Source organism: Phalacrocorax aristotelis, chromosome 26, assembly GCF_949628215.1.
Source record: "Phalacrocorax aristotelis chromosome 26, bGulAri2.1, whole genome shotgun sequence".
NCBI classification, from domain to species: Eukaryota; Metazoa; Chordata; class Aves; order Suliformes; family Phalacrocoracidae; genus Phalacrocorax; species Phalacrocorax aristotelis.
In genome coordinates this window covers 116,075-136,603 of record NC_134301.1, presented here as the reverse complement: position 1 = coordinate 136,603, position 20,529 = coordinate 116,075, and the positions used below count along the sequence as shown (strand labels likewise).

The following is a 20,529-nucleotide window of genomic DNA, read 5'->3' as shown; positions in this document are numbered from 1 at the left end:
GGGTCAGGCAGAGAAGACCGATTTAAGAGCCAAGACGATGTGTGAAGACAGGTATGGACTCTCTGAAATGAAAATCTCACCTGGCTGAGACCGGGGAGGGGTGAGTTTCCCCCAAAAAAAAGGACATGCAAGAGAAGGTGGGTTTTGATCATGCAAAGAGTTTTCGGCAGAGCAACTAGCCTAATTGTGTGGTCGTGGGCAGGGCATGGTTGTGTGATCCCTATAGCTGTCAGAAGGAAGGGGAATACTGTTTTATTGCAGAAATGCTGATTATTTTAAAATACGATATATTGTTGCCCTCCGGTCTCTACCGGGTTGTTCTGACCACGCGCACAGCTGTGCTGTACCTGCTCCCGGTGCTGCAGACCCCTGCCCCGGGAATGATGACAGTGCCCGGGGCGCACTGCTCCACGCCGGCGCACACGACGTTCCCCAGGTTGCCCACAGCAGTGGCGCACTGCACCGCCTCCGGACCAGTGATGACTTCTCGCCCCACGCAGCTGACCGCGCTCCTCGCCCCAAATCCGCCCCCCACCCTGGGGAGGCAATCCACGCTCCGGGTGCTAAAGCCGGCGCCGCTGACGCCGAAGGAGGAGACCACCCCTAACCCCGCGCCAGCCCCTCCTGTCTTGACGGCGCATTTGCCTCCGATCCCAGATAGGGTTCGGCACTCCCCGACGGTGCCACCGCCGCTGACCACAGCTGTGGGAGAAAAACAGGCTCAGTCACTCCCAGAGCAGCTAAAACCCAGCTTATAAGGAAACTTATAAGCTTAAAAGGCTTGGAAGGAAATTAAGGGAATGCTTCATTAGCTTACCTACGCTCACAGGGTTGCCAGTACATATCCTGTTAAGAAAAGAAATGTCTCAAAGAGCTATTTAGGGAAATATTACCCAAATGCAGAGGCAAATAGGTCATTGCCTCCTTAGGAACCCTGCAGGTACTTCAGCTTTTCTCTGCACCCAGGTGTGAGGTGCTGGTCCAGATTGCCCACCGAAGCACTACGGGGTTGGTTCCCCAAATCCCACAGGTTTCTTAATATCCCATCCTCTTTTTGTACCGCAAGCAGGGGATCTGGCCGCAGCACGCTTGGTGCGCTGCGATCCCACTGCCCTGGGAGGATGAGGAGGAAACAGGGGCAAAGCACCTCTGTGCACCCATGGGGAGAAAAAGGGCTGATCCTCCCCTCCGCACCCATGGGGAGAAAAAGGGCTGATCCTCCCCTCCGCACCCATGGGGAGAAAAAGGGGTGATGCTCCCCTCCGCACCCATGGGGAGAAAAAGGGCTGATCCTCCCCTCTGCACCCATGGGGAGAAAAAGGGGTGATGCTCCCCTCCGCACCCATGGGGAGAAAAAGGGGTGATGCTCCCCTCCGCACCCATGGGGAGCTGCCTCCACCCAGCATTTCTCTCTGCCTCTCTCTCCTGCTGGGTTTTGCCAGCCATCGCTACAAGGTGCAGCCCGGGTTGCCCCTACCTGCTCTCTTCTCCTTCCAGCAGCGTCCTGTAAGTGGCAATCTCAATGTCCAAGGCCAGCTTGACGTTCAGCAGCTCCTGGTAGTCTCTCAGCAAGCATGCCATCTTGTCCTTGGCTTGCTGCAGTGCGGTCTGCAGGTCAATCAGCTTCTGCCGGGCGTCTTTGAGGGCGCAGTCACCCCGCTGCTCAGCGTCGCAGATGGCTGTCTGCAGGGCTGCAATCTGTGGACAGTAATGGGCAAGAGGGTGGCCAGTGGAGAGATCAATGGGTATCTCCACAGGGTTGCTCATGTACCCCCTTGTTTCTCAGCTCGGAACTACCAGAGAGCCTAGATTTAGGCTGGGCACGTGTGATGGCCAAGCTATTTGGGATGAAGGGGAGGGGACCTGTTGGCTGCTCCCTGGTAGGAGGGTGCAGCAAACGCTGTTCCTGTTGTAGCCAAACCAACTGGCTTCTGCTTATTTGCTAAGTGAGAAATAGATCTGCTTCTTTCTGTGTCAACATCAGATGAGAAGCTACAAATATAGGCTTAAGCTGGGGTGGGGGTCTCTTTGCAGCTCAGCAGGGTGGGAGCTGGTGAGGACGAAGCCCTTTGCTGGAGAAGCTGCACACCCTGCTGCCCATGCAGCATTCAACCCTTCATCCTACCTGTTTCTTCACGTTATCCGACTCGCACTGCAGCTTCTGGATCATCCGGTTCAGCTCGGCTATCTCGCTCTGGTTGTTTCTCAGGTCGTCGCAGAACTTGCCCCTGCTGCTGTGGAGCTCCTCCAGCTATTGCGCGGGAAGAAGACGACATTAACACGCCCGAATCGCCCCTTCCAGGGAAGGTGGCGACTCTCCGGAGCCGCACTGACGTCGGTGCTCCCAGGGAAGCACCCAGACATGACCTCAGCCCAGACAAGGCGACGGGCCCGGGTAGGTCCTGAGGATCTGCCCTTTGGGAAGGGGATGGTGTTCCTGATGGGTGTGCGCAGAGGAGACCTCTCTGAAGCAACACCATGACCTGCTGTGCTCTGGTTTTACAGAAAAGTCTTAAACCACAGCTTTAAGGTTGGAGAGTGGCTTTTGGCGTTACTTTCTTAAGCAAAGTACAGTACATGGACGCTGTGGGGAGTGTTTAGGTTGTGCCGTGGAGGACAGAAAATGGCCCTCAGAGTTTTGTTGGCCGGGGGATTTCATTGCCATCTGTGCTGGTGGTGTGAATACTCACTCTGGTTTGGTAGAAAGCCTCCACTTCAGCCTTGCTCTTCTGGGCAATCTCCTCATAGCAGCACTCAACACTTTTGATGATGCCCTCCATGTCCAGGTCCCGGCTGTTGTCCATTTGCACGATGACAGAGGTGTCACACAGCTGGCAGTCCAGCTGAGCTCTCTCCTGCAAGAGCCATCACACGTCAGTCCCCTTCCCTCAACCAGCCCATGCCAGGCATGCAGGTACCCCTGGCATATGGGGGTCCGGTGAGAAGATGGAGGGTTGGAGGAAGTTCTCCCATTAACACCCAACTAGAGCATGGGGTTCTCCAGGCGGGTGACTGGTTTCCAGCAAGAGCAGGCAACTGGGACCTGTTTTGGTAGCACAATATGGGCTTGCTGCATGCAGTTCCCTAAGGAAGGGTGGGGAGTCCTGGTGGAGCAACCGGCTTTGTCGCAACTCGGTGTTTATGGCTGCATCAGCAGTTTTCCAGGCTGCGAATCCCTCAGGGGTGAGTGCTTTGGGCCCCATTGCCTACGGACTGCTGGGCAGTGCTTGGCCAGAAAAGGTGCAAATACAAAATGTCCCCGTGAGTTTTGTTAAAAACTTGCTATATCTTAGGCAAAAGCGTTACATTCACCAAAATATTTTGACTGATGTAGCCAAAAAAAGTGAAGTACTAAAAATATTTGGGTTTTGAGGAGTGAGATGTTTCAGTGGTTCCCAGGGATGGTTGGGATTAGCATTTGAGGGGCTTTTTCATGCAAAATGTCCCTCCCTGTGCAATAAGGAGACAACCAAGAATGCCCTTTGCCTTCCCAAAGCATGTGTAATAGTGTAGTTATAAAATATATATCAAGAGATACACTACTTTGGGAGGCAATTTCAGGATTTTCAGAAAAGGCACCTTTCCCTGTGTTTAGTTTTGATGTAAGAGCTCGGGGGGGCAGCAGATGATGCATCGTTCCCGGGGCAGCAGATGGGGAGCCGGGAGCTCTTACCTCGGCATAGATGCACTTCAGGAACTCCAGCTGCTGCCGCAGGAGGCCCACTCTCACCTCCAGCTCCTCCTTGGTCAGGTAGAGACAGTCCACATCCTGGGGAGACACCACGTATTCGGTGAAAAGAGGTGAAGAAACAAGGACTGTGGCAAAGCCCATGTTTTCTGGTAGGTTTGGAGGAAACCTCACGATTTCCAGCTCTTAAGACTATCTGGGTTTGTGCTGTAGATGCTTACAACCCGAGAGGCGTTCTCCAAAGTCATTGGGTCGCCTCTGTTTTGGGGCTACCTGCTGAGGACTCAGGCAGACGTCATGGTGCGGGGACTCCCCATTCCTCTCCCTGGCCCCACGGCTGGGTTTTACCCACGCGCCCGCCACTCTCCGGTGGCCTTGCCGGCGCTGTCCCTAGCCTGACTCACCTTCTTGAGCACCACAAACTCATTCTCCGCAGCCGTGCGCTTGTTGATCTCATCTTCATATCTGCAGGAGGAAAGGAGAGGGGTGAGATGCTGAGCCCCGGGGCTCCCATCCCCACCACCCAAGCGGCCAGCGCAGAACATGGGAAGCGTGATTAAAACCAGAGCCTCTCCCTACTCCCTTTGTACCTCCTTTTTGATTTTTGCTTTGTTGCTATTTCTTCCCTCCCCACTGGGGAAGTTCAGCAGTTTTAAATAGTCCACGCCAGCAGTATCGGTGGCTGGAGTGAGGTGGCAGTAAATCAGGTCAAACCACTAGAAATGCGAAGCCCTGTACCTCAGCTGAAGGCTTGGATTGCTTCTTCTAGCCCTGCTGCTTTGTGTGACGTCCTTCTGAAGCATCCAGGGCTCTGCTCTGAGTGTTTATGGGGAGACTGTGGCCAAAATGCCCCAAGGGAGGTCAGGAGCTTGAGCAACCTTCAAAACTCCCAGGTGCAATGGGAAAGCAAGCCAGTGCGTAATGACTAAGTAATTGGGTCCTAGAAGAACTTTCACAGGATGATTCTATGATATTATGAGTCTGACCTCCTCGGTGGTGGCTCAGCGAGAAAAAAAAAGCCATCTGAGATGCTTGGCTGTAAGATCTCTGGAGAAAGGATTACTCCTCTCTCCTGTGCTGTATACCACCAACCACCAAGTGTCCTGTTTGTGGCTTAGCAGAGCACACAGGGAGCGATTAAGGAATATCTGCAGCTTAGATTAAAAAAACCCAATTCCCACAGAGGGAAGGGAGAATGAACCCCAGCGGAGACGCTGTGGATAAAGCGTGGGGTGGAGACAAACAGGCTGAGGGTTTTGTGGGAACAGGTGGCACCGGGGACACGAAATCTGGGGGAGCCACAGGCACAGATGGTGTGGGAGGTTTGATATGGCAAACCACAGTGGTGTGCAGGAGCATTAGGGAGAGGAAAAGTGGTTCCCTGACCCTCTCCCTAAGGAAACACTGTGGTTGAAGAGCTCTCCCAGCCCATCACCAGCACCTGAAGCACAGCAGTGGGAGCCCAGTACAGGAAAGCAGCCCAGTACTGGTGGGCCCTGCTCGGCTCCCCTCCCTGTGCCCGTTTTCGGACCCATCCAGTGCAATTGCATTGGCTTCGCGCTCAGAAACGCCGCTCAGGCCAGCAAACGCCCCGGTCTGCAGCTCCTCTCTGCGTACTTACTTGCACTTGTACTCTTGAACCAGGTCCCTGAGGCACCGCTCCTCATTTTCCAGCCTCTCTCGCTCCCCCAGCACACACTCCAGCTGCTTCCTCAGGTTGCAGATGAAGTTCTCGAAAACAGGCTCCAGGTTTCTCCTGGAAGCTGGGAGGACATACTGCTGCAGCAGCTCCCACTTGGTGGTCAGCACCTTGTTCTGCTGCTCCAGCAGCCGGACCTGGGGAAGCAAGAGATGCGAGAGTCATGCACCCCCCCTCTCGTCCCAGGCAAAGGCACTCTGGGTTTCTCCACTTCCAAAAGGGAAAAAGTAAAAATAAAATCAGAAATGCAAATGGTTAAGTGCCGGTTTCTCAGCAGCCTGAGTGAGACCAGCATCTTCTCTGAGCTAAGCCTGGTCCCACCCAGGCTGAGCAACATCGGTGCGTTTGCTCTGCGTTGAGGCCAATCGTCTGTTTGACCAAAGCTCAGTTCAGCCAAACACCAGCTCTTCCCCTGAGACAACTGTCTGACGGAGGATCCACTGATCCCCGATGGGCTGAGTACAGCCATGAGTCTTCTGCGGCACTAAAAGCTCCATCCAGGATCTCATCCAGGATCTCATTTGAATGTATCTGATTTAAACTCTAACCACGGATATTTATCATGCCTTTCACTTCTAGATTAAAGAGCTCTCTAGTACTTGAGAAGCTTTATGGATCATGAATAAGTCATTTTTCAAATGGGAGGAGGCAGAGTTGCTCCTCTTACGTGGCTTTCGTTTTTCCAGCTGCAGAACAGCTCACAAGGAAAATCAAGATCAGACAGAGCGAAGGTTTCTCTGCCATCTGAAAAATCATTTCCTGTAACAAATCTCTAAACAGGAATGAAAACCCTTAGGCTTAGCTAAGAAAACCATTATAAGTTACATCTGTTTAGGAAATCACCAAGTCATTTCATTCACAGAGTGGAGGGACAGAGAAGTTAAAATTGTTCATCTTGTTTTAGCTAGACATCTATCTTCCTACATCTCCTCGGTGAAGCGCACAAACTATTTTAAAAGCTCAGAAGTCCTTTGGAGCTTTTAGAGGTGCGATAGCAATCTCAGCTTATACATTTGTAACAACACTTCCTATTTTGCTTTTTTACATTTCCATGTCTCCATCCCTTCTCTCACAGGTTTTGATTTACTGCACCCCTGGAGCCGCTCCTGATTTAGCTGTTTGGCAGATTGGTGACCGTCAAAAGGTGAAATACCGGTGCGGTTGCCTTGGTGCAAGGCTTAAATCCAAACAGTCTCCAGGTCAGGCCCACTATGGTCTATCAGAACCGCTTACAATATCAGGGTGCCAGGAGAAATAGCTACCGACGATGTCTCTCTAGAGACAGTCCATCCATCAGCGCCTACAGACGCAACGCGAACAGCCTGCGCAGGGGGAAGCGGGGGTCTCACCTTGTCGATGAAGCAGGCGAACTGGTTGTTGAGGTTCTTGATCTGCTCTTTCTCATGGGTCCGCACTTGGCACTCCTCGGGGTCGACCCCCACGCAGAGGGGCTTGAGGAGCTCCGGGTGGATGCTGACGCCCCGAATCCCTTCAGATCTACCTCCGCCGAGGCCGATGCCAATGCCGCCGCCGTAGCCTCCGATAGCCACGCCGTCCCCGAGACCTCTGTAGCCGCCCAGGCCCCCGTAGCTTCCGCAGTTACCAAACCCCACGACCGTGCCCACGCCAAAGCGGCCGCCGCCGTAAGCCACGCCACAACGTCCAACGCCGGGACCGCCATAGACCCCGCTGCGGCAGCTCCCGCCGAAGGAAATCCTTTGCCCTCTCCCCAGGTCGCAGACGCTCCGGCTGCTGAAGCCGCCGATTCCGCACCTCCGTCCCACCGGCTGGCAGACGGAGGCTGAGCTGCTGTTGCCCCTGCCGAGGCCGCAGACGGCCGACGCGGAGGAGAAGCCCCGTCTTCCCAGGAGAGAGCTGGAGGTGTAGCACTGTCGACTCATGGCGGCGGGGGGGGGGGAGAGGGGAGGTGAAGCGGTAACGGCAAAGCAGAAGAGCGAGAGAGGAGCACGGAGTGAAAGAAGGAGATCTCCTTTAGCTTCTCTGAGGCAGAGCCCTTCTCCTTATATACATTTCAGGAGGTGCCTGAGATGCAAAAATTTAATTTATCCACTGGGTTTGGTCTGCCTGGCAGCAAGGAATGGCTTCCAACATTTTAAACCCACAGCAAACACTTCTATCTCATACGAAATAATGTGGAAATTAAAATAAACTGCTTTGCTTGCAAGCTTCAGTTTCAGGACTTATATTTTACTTAATTAATCTGCTTCCTTATTGTGTAATTATAGTTTAGCAAAATAATTCAAGGGGTTTTTATTCATGGCTTGTTTACGGTTTGGTTTCACCACAGCGTTTAATTATGTTTCAGGACCTCCTGCAAAAATGTCGTGGCAACACCGCCCCTTCCAGGGTCCCGCACCAGCTCAGCGCTGGCTCTTGAGCAATGACCGGTGGCGATAGGGGAGGAGGAAGGCTTAGCCGCCCAAGCACGGCGCTGGCGCTGGCGGGAGCGTTCCTGTAAGCGTTCAGCTCTTCCTCTCGCGGGTATGGCCGTGGCTCTCGTAGGAGAGCCGGCGGCAGCCGTGTTTGCCGGCTCGCGTGCTGCTAAGCGGAGCAGGGTGGGGTTGGCGGTTTCCTTATCGGATGAGCGTGAACTGCGCGAGATGGTGCCGAGGGTGAGCTCGGTCGTGGGGCGGGCGCTCTGGTGAGCTGGGGGTTCACGCACGTGAAGTCGAGGCACTGGGCCAGGTGGGCTTCGTGTGCCCCCTTAGGTCATACGGAATTGAAGATAGAGCGTTTCTGGGAAAGGCTTCGCTGCAAACAGCGGTTTGTTGCCGAATTATGGGCCATGGGAAGGTTGTGTTTAGCATCTGGGTGTGATGTGACTGGCGCACACGGCGGACTCACGCAAACGATAGCTGGAGACGCAACAAAGCAGCGAAGCGAAGTGTTACAAACAGGTTGAGAAATGTTAGCTGGAGTGAACTTTTTTCCTCGTGTTCCTGTGACACACCTATTTGACTTTAAATTGTTCCAGTAATATCTGTTAATGAGAAGGTACCGGACCATCTTAATTAAAATTCTTAAAAAGATTTTTGACTTTGCTTGGAAACAAATAAAGTTCCTTTTTTGCCTTAACAAAGGGGTCTCATCACAAGTGATTGCGTGGCTTGCCCTAAGACGCCTTTGCATCTTTGCTGGGGCAGAATTAACTGGTTCTGGGAGGATTCCTAGGCAATGCTATTGTCAACTTGAAATAGGTTGTCTTGACTTAAAAATAATGCAAAGGAATGATGATGATTTAGAATATTTGTGGAGTCTCTCTAGGTAAAGATTTTCCTTCTTTTTTACAGGTCTCATAGTGGGTTGAAATGAACCATGAAGTACTATATGCAATTGTAATCATGCAGTAGTTCCGTAGCAGCGCCATCGCTCCAAGTATATTAGGATGCGTGTCTTGCGACGAGACGTATTTTCATTTGTGAGATGGAGACAGCTGGAGAAAGCAGACAAGCTTTTGGGCACAGCATCCTTCACGTCATTCTGCCCAAGATAATCCAGTCACCGGGACCTCTTGCTAGTAAGTGTAAGGGGGAATTATGTTGGAAATCTATTTTATTTTGTGCTGAAGCGTTGGTGCAAGCAGTGGGGAGGACAGATGGGTGCGCGGGCCAAGCCTGGAGCACTGCTGTGGGGCGTTCATGGATGTGCTAAAGCACCACTTAGCCTCTAGGTAGGTCCATAAACATGATTTTTGTGAGCTTTTAGGTGGGCATAACCATGGGCAAGCTGAAAAACGGAGAAGCCAGGCCGTGAGCGGCACAACCGGCTGTGGTCCTGCTTTCTGCGTGCCTGAGCCCTGCACGCTGCGGTGGGGTGGGGACGAGGCATCAGGGATGGCGACCAGAGATACTGGAATGCAGCCGCTGCTCGGAGCTCTGCCATCCGGCAGGAGCACAGAGAGAGACTCCAGCTCCTTTTCATGGCACGAAAGACACAGCCTTTCATCCTCGAGGGTAGCGACTGGCCGGTTTTTCCAGCTGTGAGAAGCCTGGACCTGGCTGGGATCAGGTCCATGCCTTCCTCCCTGCCTCTGCTTGGCTGCCCACCGCAGCGTGCCTCCCGCCGCACGGGTGGCACAGGCACCGTGTGAGAGCTGTAGACCCTCCAAGCCCCTGGTTTTGTTGGAAAGTGGGGAAGATGCTGCTCACGGAACAACCATCCACGTTCCTCCACCAGCTGCGAGCCCTGAGATCCCTTCTTAGGTACGCCGTGCCGGGCTGTTTCCCCGCGGATCGAAAGCAACAAACCTGCGCTTCGACCTTCGGCCCCTCCTCGCAGCCCTAAGAAGTGGCTTCTTCCAGGTGCCCGGCCTTGCACATCAGAGAGAGACGGTTCGGGGCAGTGCTTGTGGTTTCCATCTGCTGAGCTTTCACAAAGCCGGTTCGCAGTCACATGGGGGAAGCCCTGAGCTCTGGTTACGTCAGCTTCAAAGGAGGAAGCACTCGGATGTGATTTGGTCTTCTGCAGAGAAGGATTGCAGTCGCTTTCATTTCATGGGCCACACACATGCAAAGCACAGTAAATGCTTTCTTCGTAGAGGCCTTCTTCATGTCTCCATGCTTTGTCCTGGTTGATCGCGCATCAGATGGTGTTTGGAGAGCTGTAGAAAGGGACTAGCCTTCCTCTTTCTAAGGAAGAGATGAAACTGCTGTTTTAACACCAATGGGATTCAGCAAAGATTTAAAGCAGCAGCTTACACCCAGATCTACCAGGGAAACCCCTGAGGTCCTCGGTCCTAAATATGCCTTGAACTGTGGTGTCTTCCATGAGACTTACGCCTCTGAGATTTACGCGTACCCAGATACATTAGGCTAAATTAATTCTGCTTAAGCACCTTACTAAATTAGGACCTGTTAAGCCATCCGTGCAGATAGGGAGAGCCTAGGGGGGTTTTCCAACATCCTGGTATGATTCCAGCTGTAACAACCCAGCCATCCAAGCCTGCCTTCTCCTGGAGAGAAAACCGCTTTTTAAGACCCTCTCCTGAGAAAACAGGGTTGGCAGGGCTTGGCCATGCTGGTGCTCTCCCTCCCTCGCTGGAGGCTGGGCAGTTTTTGTGGCTCCTTGCGAAAGGGACCGCGAAGTCGCCATTAGAATGGCTAATGAGGCCCCTGGGACATCTCCCTGTGGTCCCGCAGGTCCAGCCCTCCAAAGGTCTCTTAACTGCAACTTGATTCTGCTCCCACATCAAAGCAGATGGTGGATTTGTGGGGAGCGGGATAGAGATGATGGTCTGGGCTCCTTCCATCGCCACTGGGCACCTTGCTTTCCTCCCTTGCTCCTCAGCCTGGCTCGTCCCTGGCCATTATAGTTTTTATGCTGCTTTGGGGCTAAAAGATGGACAGGATAATTCCTGAGGTTCCTCCCAGGCCGTTCCCGGAGCATCAGCAGTCACTGCCCATGGGCACCATTGCATTTGCAGTGCTTCCAGAGAAGGCCTTGCCAAAACTTTTACCCTCCTTCTGCAGTTCTTCTGCTGGACAATAATCAGCTGTGGTGGCTGATGCCGGTCACGTCACCAGTACTGATGAGAGATGTTGGGGTGTCCTGGCTAAGAAGAGAGGTGTTTTATGCAAGGAACACGGAGAGCTACCTACTAGCCAGAGCTGGATGTCTGCCCTGCCTGTGTCCTCTGCGATGGAGAGGCCACGCTCGGTGCCCTGACAGCAAATCCAGGTGCTTTGTTCTGGGCAACTTTGTCATATTCTTGGGCCATTCTTCGCTCGTGTGATGGAAAACCTGGGTGCTGGATGCGGGGCTGTATGCGTCTGTCAGCCAGAGCTTCTGTGACTTCTGGGTGTTTGACTGCAGTGGGATTTTTTAAATCTCCATTTCGATGGTGTTACCGGGTGACCAAAGCCGAGAAACCCTCCTGCGTAGCTCTTATTTACCATCTTATTTTGCAACAGACAAATAGGTTTCGTACCAAACACCATGGGCATCCTCCCCCTTCCTTTGTGACGTTCCTCTTTTGCATAGGCATTTTTAAGGCACTTTTGCATCATCTGACCAACCTGGTGCTAACCCTCAGGGCCCAATGGGCCATTAGGGCTCTGAGTAATGGGGCGGAATTGGTCTGGCCGTGTGGTGATGAAAGCGCAAGAGCCAGGACCACGCAGTGGGGATTGCCACTGCAGAGGCAGAGCGACCGCATGCCGAGGGAAGGGCGCGAGGTTTGCACTGAAGGTGCTTTTCTGGGGAAAAATCCTCGTAAAAAGCAGCCATGAGAACCACGTCAGACTTTGAGGTTGGAAATACTGCTGTACTCTTTCACGGGACAATTGTCTCTTCTACGATACAGACTTTTTTAACCAGAAAGCATGTTCCTTCATGCATTAAGCCAACCAGGGACTCCGGAGATGCCCTCCAGCAGCTGCGTGAAAGGGAAGAGTGTGGGAGGAGGGAAATTCAGCCCTAGTTGAATTTCAACTAGTTCCCATCAATAGGTCTGTAGATCTATGCCTGCGTGTGCACGTGACTCTGTATAATAACGACCATAGAAAGTAGCTGCTCAGTGTGTGCGGTTAATGTAATAGAGTTAATTTTGCAAACTTACAAACAGGTTTCTTATAAAAAAGTGAAGTAGAGGCGAGGCACAAACATTGCGTGCAGTTTATTGGCAGCAGAGCAGAGAGCACAGAGCTTTTATCGGCAATACGATCTCTGTGTGCCGCGCTGAATGAAAAAGCATCACTCTGCAGAGAGGGGCAAGGAGAGATGTTCAGGAGAGAGCAAACCCTGTTACTGGCCTTGTAAAAGTGGCTTGGCAGGTGAGATAACATAAAAGAATAAAAACACTTCTAGCATGGGAGTCCTCTTGCCTGAATTCAGCTACCTAAAAACTAGTCACCAGGTTGAAGCTAGAGGCATGGGCTCCATGAATAGTCAATGGGACAGCTTGGTATCATCAAGCAGAAGGTTGTTTTCTAAAGTCACCAGCACAGGAGGGCCTGGAGACAAGGTGTCACGCTTTGCAGGGCCATGGGGGCATGATCCAAGAGCAGAGGTGGTATCTGTACGCAGCTACCAGCCTCAGCGAAATAAAAGGACAAATACAAACCAGGAGGAACAACAATGCTGCATTTATGAGCACCTATTCATTAAGCTTTCCAGATGGACACCCAGATTTAGGAGATTACAGAAGGTATAGCTTCTAGAGGACATACCTATTATCTTAATGAATGGTTGGAGTCACTTTTGTGACTCATTTTGCCACCAACATGCAAAAAACTCGCAATGTGTCACTCCAGAGGTGATGGCTTGGCGCTTAAGCTCTGTGCTATGGTTGTCTCCACGGGGTTAACTAGAGACAAAGATCAGTATTTGTCCTAGAGGAATCTGCAACCAAATTCTATTCATCACAGCCCTAATACTCAGAAACACCCGCTCCAAAGTTACCTAAACCCCACTGCTATCTGCCCTGGGGAGCAGCCAGCTGAAACACAGGGCACCACGGTCTTTATTTCCCCAGCTCAGCAAGCCTACGGGGTTGTAACCTCCATTTCCAGAGGTTAACTCGCTGAATTGCTGGCAAACCACCCGTTCAGGGAGATAAAGGCAAGCAACGGTAGTGATTATACCTCTGGACTGGTAATCCCTCCTCCCAAAGCTAAATGCTGCTCCGCCGCAGCTGTGTCCTCCAGCGCGCGAGATCATTATGCCTTCAGAGAGGCGAGGTCACGCGTTGATTTCGCTGTGTTTCTGAGGCGGGTTCCTTCCCTTCTTGGCCTAAATCTGCTGTTTGAGGAAACCCTTCCATGGCCATACTGAGTTTGAAATCCAACCGGGCCACCATCGCCGTCCATTGCACCAGACTCGGGAACGTGCACTGCAAGAAAACCCAGCGCTCAGTAACTGGAAAAGAAAGACAGAAATGGGGCAGAGAAATGGAAAAGAGAAAGTCTTCCTGTGAATCACACGTTTTTCATGGCTGTGCCAACAGGGCTCCCTGGCCACGCTCTGTTGGGGGATAAAAGGGAATGCGATATTAGGCAAATCTGCAACTTTCAGAAGGAACTGCACTGAGTGGGAGCTTAGAAATGCTCGATTTCATTCAACAGCTACTCTTAAGTCTGCGCCCAGGTGATCCCGAGTGAATCAGGCGCCCATCTTCCTCCTCCGCTCAGTGGGGATGCACGCGCTGAGGAGATTCATCTGGGGAACTCCGGTGTAATTTCTTGAAGCGACATCCGCAGCGGTGTGTTGCCTTGTTATTCTCTTTGTTCTTGTTATTATGTGGTTGTTTTTTCTCCTCGAATATCCCATGGGGTAATCCGCCTGCTGGGCGCTGCCTGCGATACCAGGGAGTGTTAAACACCTGCCTCTCTTGTTCTCCATCCAGAAACGGCTTGCATGTGGAAATCTCAATGACCAAAATCTACCTTTGTGTTCAAGGCATCCTAATAATTGCACACCTGGCCTTCCAGCTCCTCCTTGGCTTAACGCAGAGAGCATTTCGTGTTTTTTCTCCCAGGCGTTTTTGCAAATGCTGTCACCGCGCTGCTCAGCATCGCAAATACCTGTCTGCAGACAGGCTACCTGTCAAAGCATGGACGGGTGGCTTTACTTTCCCTTTAATTACCGAGCATGACAACTCTGGCTTCATTGGCCTCATTTCAATTAAGGGCTGACGAACACCCGAGGCACACTGTCCCCAAAGCGTCATACTGCCTTTGAGTGACTTCTTTCAAGTTACTCCAAGAATATATGATAAAGAGAACCAGCTGCTTGTGAGATTGCTACTGGGTTTGGCATAATTGCCAGTTGCTCTGCAGAGGTTTAGCACCTCCTTCCCACCCAAACCCTTCATCACTGTCACTGGCAGAGCGCTGCGGGGCAAGCTCAGGGTCTCACCTCCGAAGCCGGAGGTCTCGGTTGCTGACGGTTCCGACCCAGTTTCTCAGTTACGCTGAATCCTCTTTCCTTGACCCCAGAGCTGAAAGAGCACCTTAAAATGTAAGAGGTTTTTATGCTTTACCCTTCCACCTGCCTCCTTTCTTCAAAGAATAACACTGTTGATTTAATTTCTGTTGTGCAAAACAGCCCATTTCAAGAAAGCTACCAGAGATCCTGTTTAATACACTGTCCTAGGCGAGCATTTGGGCTCCTCCAGAGCTGGGGTTGCACTTGTGCGATGGTATTCAGTAGCTGATGTGTCCTCCGTTTGTGGCACAAGGCCTCGATGTCTGCGCTGAGCTCTGTTCGGTGCTGGGGTTTCTGATGGTGCCCATCTCCCATCGGCTGTCCGTCCTCACAGCGACAGAGGTGTTGCAAAGCTTGTGCCTAAAGGTCGCGAAAAAAGTTGCAGTCTGGAGCAATTCCCCCTCATTTGCATCACTTTTGGGGAAACGCAGACTAATTGTATAATGGGAGTCTTCGACCTGCAGCTACAATCTGGCCTGGAGTGATTCACCACTGAGGAATACACCAGGCCTCCTTTAATCCTGAAAAAGGATAAATCCACCTACTGGACCATGGCCAACGAGCGTTGGGTACAGACAGAGGATTCCCCATGCAGGTAGCACCTGAACCCTGAAGAACATCAGTGGGATTTTTGGTCCCAAAGGCAACTAGCGCACAAGCCCTGTTAGCGAGTATGTTGGGTAAGTAGACATCCCAGCCCCGAAACCCAACTCTGTCGGTGCTAAACTGGGCTGTGCTATAGATGAGGGTGTTTCCAGGAAAAACACATAACCTGCATTTGCCTGTGGACAGAAAGGGATGAACTGCTGCCTCTTCAAACACACATCTCAGCAATTCCAGCTCCTGCCTCAACAAACCCGCCCTGTCCCCGCGGCTCCGTCGCGGCACGGCGTGCACCGTCCCCCTCCCCGGGAGCCGCCGCGGGACCGGCTGCAGGCGGACACCGAGCAGTTCACACTCAACTAGCCAGTTGGTTTGCGTGGCTGGTTTGGGTTTGGGTTCCCTTCATTGATTCTAAGCAGGCTTGCGGATCGTGTCGTCTGCCGTTGGCAGTTTCCTCGAGCCACCTCAATGACGCAAGCCTAGAAAAAGTGGAGAAGGAAAGTTAAATCTGCTGGCTGGTGTTTTGAGAAGGGTAGGCCTCCTGAAAATGCTTGATTGATGTAGAAGAGAAACCCTGAAATGCTGACCAAAGACAGAAAAAAATCTCTTGGGGGCAGCCAGGTCAGATGTTTGGTTTGGCCGTCAGAGAGAAAGGTCCGAAATTCACTTTGTTCTAGTGCAGCCGAGTTGAAGCATCCAAACAAAACTGATGGTTTTCCCTTAAAACCACCTTAAAAGGAAAGAAGTTGTATTAAGCAGCAGCGAGAAAGATCCAGCCCAATCCTTTCTCGCTTGTACCCAGGGAGTTGGAGGATCCTCCACCCACATGCTGAGCCTGGACCAAAGGCCCGGAGTCTCTTGCTCCTACCCTGATCCATCCCTTTTCAAGTGAGATCTCTGACTAAAAGCTTCCCTCTCCCTCCCGTTAGTAATATTGACCACATCACAAGAAACAACTTGCTTTGGAATATAATGTGGATTGTGGAGCCGTCTGGCTGCAAGGAATAAGTGTTCACAGGAGGAACTAATTACCGGCTAATTTCTTACCTGTATTTATCCACAATCTGCTTTGTGGCAGGCTCTTTGGGTACCATGCGTTCCCACCCGCCGTGCAAAGCGTCTCCCCGGTTCCTCGGGCTGCACATGCAGGGCTGAAGGTACCGCCTCGGATTTCCCATCTGTGCAGCCACAAGACACCCCACTTGGCTGCCTACCCTGTGTGCTACAAGTAATGTTCTGGTAAATGGTGTCTGCATCAAAGAGCAGAAAGCAACGTATCAGGAAGCCGGCTAGGCCGTCTCATTTGGGTGGGGGGTCAGAAAGGGGATATAAAGCCACTGTGCTTCCTGGGTGCTGGATACGTAGCTTGAAAATTGGATATCTGAAGAAAAAAGAAGAAGAAAAAGAATATGTTCCCTGATAATGATTCCCTGAGTAATGGTAAAAAACGCAATAAATCTACATCCGCTTCATCAGACCACAAAAATGCAACTTCTGTCCTCCAGGAAATTCTGACCTAGTTAAACTTTTTTTAACTCCTAGGATAAAAAGCTGAAATTAACCAATTTGGGGTTTTTTTGGTTTTGGGTTTTTTTTAAGTGGGATATTCCAAACCGTGCCTTTCTGATGTGACTGGGGGCTTCCCAGTGTGGCTCTGTAAGGAAATCACCGCGGAATAAAGCAAAACTCCTCCTCCCTTATCAGCAAAGCAGGCAGATTTGCTCCCGAGATCTCTTTATGTATTTATTTCATAGTCGCAGAGGATTCAGCCCCCGAGCTGTACCATTGCTGGGAGCTTTCATCTATGCTGAGGCTCTGGCTGCTTTTACGGCTTGCAGAATGAGTGGGACCAGGATCACCATCACTATGATTCATCCTGCAAGGTCCTCTGCTGCTACAAACCCCAAACCTCCTGCACTTCACCAGGGTTCCTGCAGTCTCTGAGACCTTTAAAGCCGAAACTATGGTACCTGCTTCCACATCTTGCGCCACCCTGACTGTGGTCACCACCAAGGTCGCCACAGACTTGCACAGAGACCGGAGGGGGTTGTTGTTCCAGCAAAGCCACTCGAATTTCTTGCTGTTGCTACTGATTCGAAGGCTGGATGAGTTCGAAGCCTTTTTAGCTCGCAAGAAGCAGAAAAGGCAAAAGCAAAGACCCATTGTGCAATGCGAGACTGAAGAGGTTGCTTCTTTAGCTCATTATAGGTAGGGAGAGAAGAAAGTGGCACCTTCCCTGCAGGGAAGGGGCAGAGCAGGGAGGGAGAGAGCCCGTCTAGTGGCAGACTTTGAAAGTATCCCTTATGTTGGGATGAGTTAAATGCCTTTGAGCCTGCATGCTTTTGTTTGGCTAGTAGTAATTGGTGTCTGGTTTTGACATGAAAAAACATTATAGTAACTATCACACACACAGAGAGAGAATAATGAGCGAGCGAAAAAGCTCATGACAGTCTTGACTCAGAGAACATTTCCCTGTTTAAGGTATTCCACTCAGGTTAATTACCAGTTCAAATATTTACTGCAAAGTGCGTGCTTTCGGCTGATTGCTGCGGTTGTGCCGTCTCTCCTGCCTCCTACTGCAGGGACACGCTCTGGGGATGACTGTCTTGGAGGTGACTTTCTCTCTGTTCCTGTAGGAGTCCCACCTCTTCCTCCTCTTCCTGCGTTCTTGTCTTGGTTGTATTTAGTGCAGAGAGATGCTTTAGGAGAAGGTGAGTCACCCTTTCTAGTCTATAAATTAAGTTCAGGGTGAGTGGGTCAGTGTGATAAGGCTGCCTTTCTTGAAGATGAATCTGTGGCAGAAGCGTTCCACCCTGAACAGGACGGCTGAAATGGAAAATGCTGGTAATAGAAGGTGGTGACATATTTGCAGGGGGTTTCCCGAAGCAGGAGTAGGGTCACCTGTCTTCATACTGCTCTTCTTGCAACACACCCAAGACATGCTTGGTTTTTGGAGTGGGCACCCTCCGAGTTGCCCATCTCTCCCCATGGATGATGGGGGAGGCCCTGACCATGCGCTTAGTCTAGATGCCTTTGCTTCTTCCCAATTTCTTCTTCATCTCCTTGACCATGGTAGGCTTTGGCTTGGAGTGCCTCTATTGGTTGGCCAAAACACCAAAACATTTAATAGAATAAAATTACTGGAATGGCATTTTTAAATTATTAATATTTTTTACTAAAAGAACTGATTGGAAACATTTCTTAATTATCAAAAGGTTTTCTCTCATGATTTTTAACTGACAGAAAATCCAGTTCCCCAGCTTCAAACAACAGTTTAAGATAATTGCTATTAGAAAGAAGAGCAAAAGTAAAAAAAAAAGGCAAAACAATCCTCAAGATTAAAAAAAAAAAAACAAACTGGGAAAGAAAAATAGCAATCCCTTACCAGGAAATATTCCTGAGCTTGTAACACAAGCTTTAATGAATAGTTTGAAAACCATTTGAGAGGAACCTTTTCCTTTTGCTACTGTGACAAAATCTTAAGAGCTTGCCCATTCAACTGTAGCCATAGAGAAAACGTAAATGCAGCCTTCATTTTCCTCTTTGGTTGGCTAAATTATAGCTACGAATATTTGGGTGTTGGCTCAAACATGAGGAGGAAAGGAGCTGCCCTTGTTTTGGAAGAGGTGGTATCATCTTCCTTTCTTCTCTCCATTATTCAGTCCACTAAAAGATAATTATTCTCCCAGTGAAATTAGGCAGCCACCTGCTGCTTCCTCGGTTGGGATGGGAGAAGTCACCTTTGCTAATGTTAGGAAGTTACTTTAGACTCCTGTCTGCAGTTCACCCCCGAAGCAAGAGATTGAGGCACTGCAGCCGGGAGCCCAGGCTTGAGTCTCCTCTTGTCTGGGGACACCTTGGTGTCCCAGCTTTAATGGTCAGGAGGGGAAAGCTCTGGAAAACCTAGGCCTTGCTGGGCTTTCACCCCTTCGAGGCTGGGAATGTCATGCAAAGCCGGTTCCTGTTTTGCCAGGCCACGTAGGGAAAGCAAGGAAGGGCAAGACCAACTGGTCGAGTCAACCAGCAGCAGCTGGTGAGGACTAACCCCAGGTCCCAAAGCTGTGCCTTCCTCCACCTCCTCTTTCTCAAGCAACTGTCTTTTTTAGCAAGACCAAAACCCAACAAAAATGACCTCTGAAGCAAAGCCAAGCCGAGTTGTTCTGGCCATGGATTGCGAAGGGGTGGCCATGCCTCCTCATAGCCACAAGGAAGACCCAAACTTGGAGCTGCAGTGGTTCCTGGACAGCCGTCCTGTGCACGCCGCCTGGCTGTGGCCCAGAGTGACGTCCTGAAACCACACAGGGAATTGGTGACATTCAGGCAATTAACTGGAGCTGCCTAATGGCTCAGCAGGGACTCTAGGCATTGGGCTTGCCTTCTTTCCAGATGACATTTGCAAGTGGTGAGTGCATTAAGGTCAGATGCTAAATTACCCACCTACATGGGCTCCATCTCATCTAATCGTAGCCATGTAAAAGTTAGATAAACTGCTGAACTGGGTTTCCTCGTTTAAGAGAGGGGCTCTGCTGGAGGACTCACGTAACCGGAGTCTGACACGCAGATGGTCAAAGATAGATGAGGCAGTTTCTACTCTTTGCATAGAAATGACATCTCATGCCTTTCCCCAAAGGTGCTTATCTTCTTCCTTGCGCCGGTCTTTAATATTCACTTTTTTAGGTTGCAATTAGAATTTTGCCCTGTGAGAGCGGGGAGATTAGTGGTGCTGCGTGACCTGTAATTCTTCATGTGCTGGAGACAGGGAGAAATTCACTGTGATAATAGCGTCTGCAAACCCAGCGGATGACAGGCAGGGTGTATGCGTCTGAGTACATGCAGGTGTCTCGCGCGGTGGTGTCTCCATTTGCGCCAGTACCCCTGCCCCGGGCTGCCGGCCGAGCCAAAGGATCTAATTGATGCAGTCGGTAGAGTCTAGAGCTTGATGCATTTCATGCTAAATTAGGCGCCTGTGTTTGGTCAGATGAATCACCCCATGGAAATGTTGGTTTTCTCCCATGAAATGAGCCCTCAGCAACCAGCTCACACGGTCAGCTCTACGTGGGAGTCTTCAAACTAAGACCAAGTCAATTCCACCTCGTTATGGTCAACAGCTTTCATAACTTATCCCTTTGCCTTTTAAGTCATACAAGGGTAAATGTCACACTTTGTCAGCCCTAATGCCACTGAAGCAAAGGTTTTTACATCTGAAATACGTACGAGACTGGCACGGCAAGGCCCTGATCACGAGCCCGTTGAGCCCAGAGGTTGGCATCTGTCTTCATTCAACTGCTGCGATGTGGAAGGCTCAGACAAACAGGTTGTTCTGAGGCTGCAGCAATGAATGGAGCTACAGGCTGGCAGACTTGTCGTAGGGGACATCTCACAGTGCTCAGAGCATTCTGGGGCTTTCTGGCAGTCTTTGACATCAGTTGGGCTATAAAATATCTTACAGGCCGTGTGATATAAGGAGCTAAATAAAACAGAATAAACACCACTGGACCCTCCCAGCATCTGAGTTCCACCATGCTCCGAACTGCCCAAAGAGAATCAAAAGATCTGTTTGGTGCTTTCTTCCCCCCATAGCCCATGAAACAGCACT

General features: G+C 51.0%; 2 protein-coding genes across 2 annotated transcripts in view; both read right to left on the bottom strand.

Moving 5' to 3' along the window:
* The window catches only part of LOC142048705 (keratin, type II cytoskeletal 6A-like), a 111,368-nt gene that overhangs the window by 21,669 nt on the left and 69,170 nt on the right, over nt 1-20,529 (bottom strand). The gene's annotated exons all lie outside the window — the stretch shown is intronic.
* On the bottom strand, nt 308-7,288 carry LOC142048706 (keratin, type II cytoskeletal 4-like). Its single transcript, XM_075075844.1, has 9 exons — nt 6,737-7,288; nt 5,310-5,524; nt 4,093-4,153; nt 3,674-3,769; nt 2,691-2,855; nt 2,126-2,251; nt 1,478-1,698; nt 818-846; nt 308-702 (listed from the first exon to the last, which is right to left on the bottom strand). The coding sequence occupies exons 1-9, from the start codon at nt 7,286-7,288 to the stop codon at nt 308-310; spliced, it is 1,860 nt and encodes a 619-aa protein (XP_074931945.1).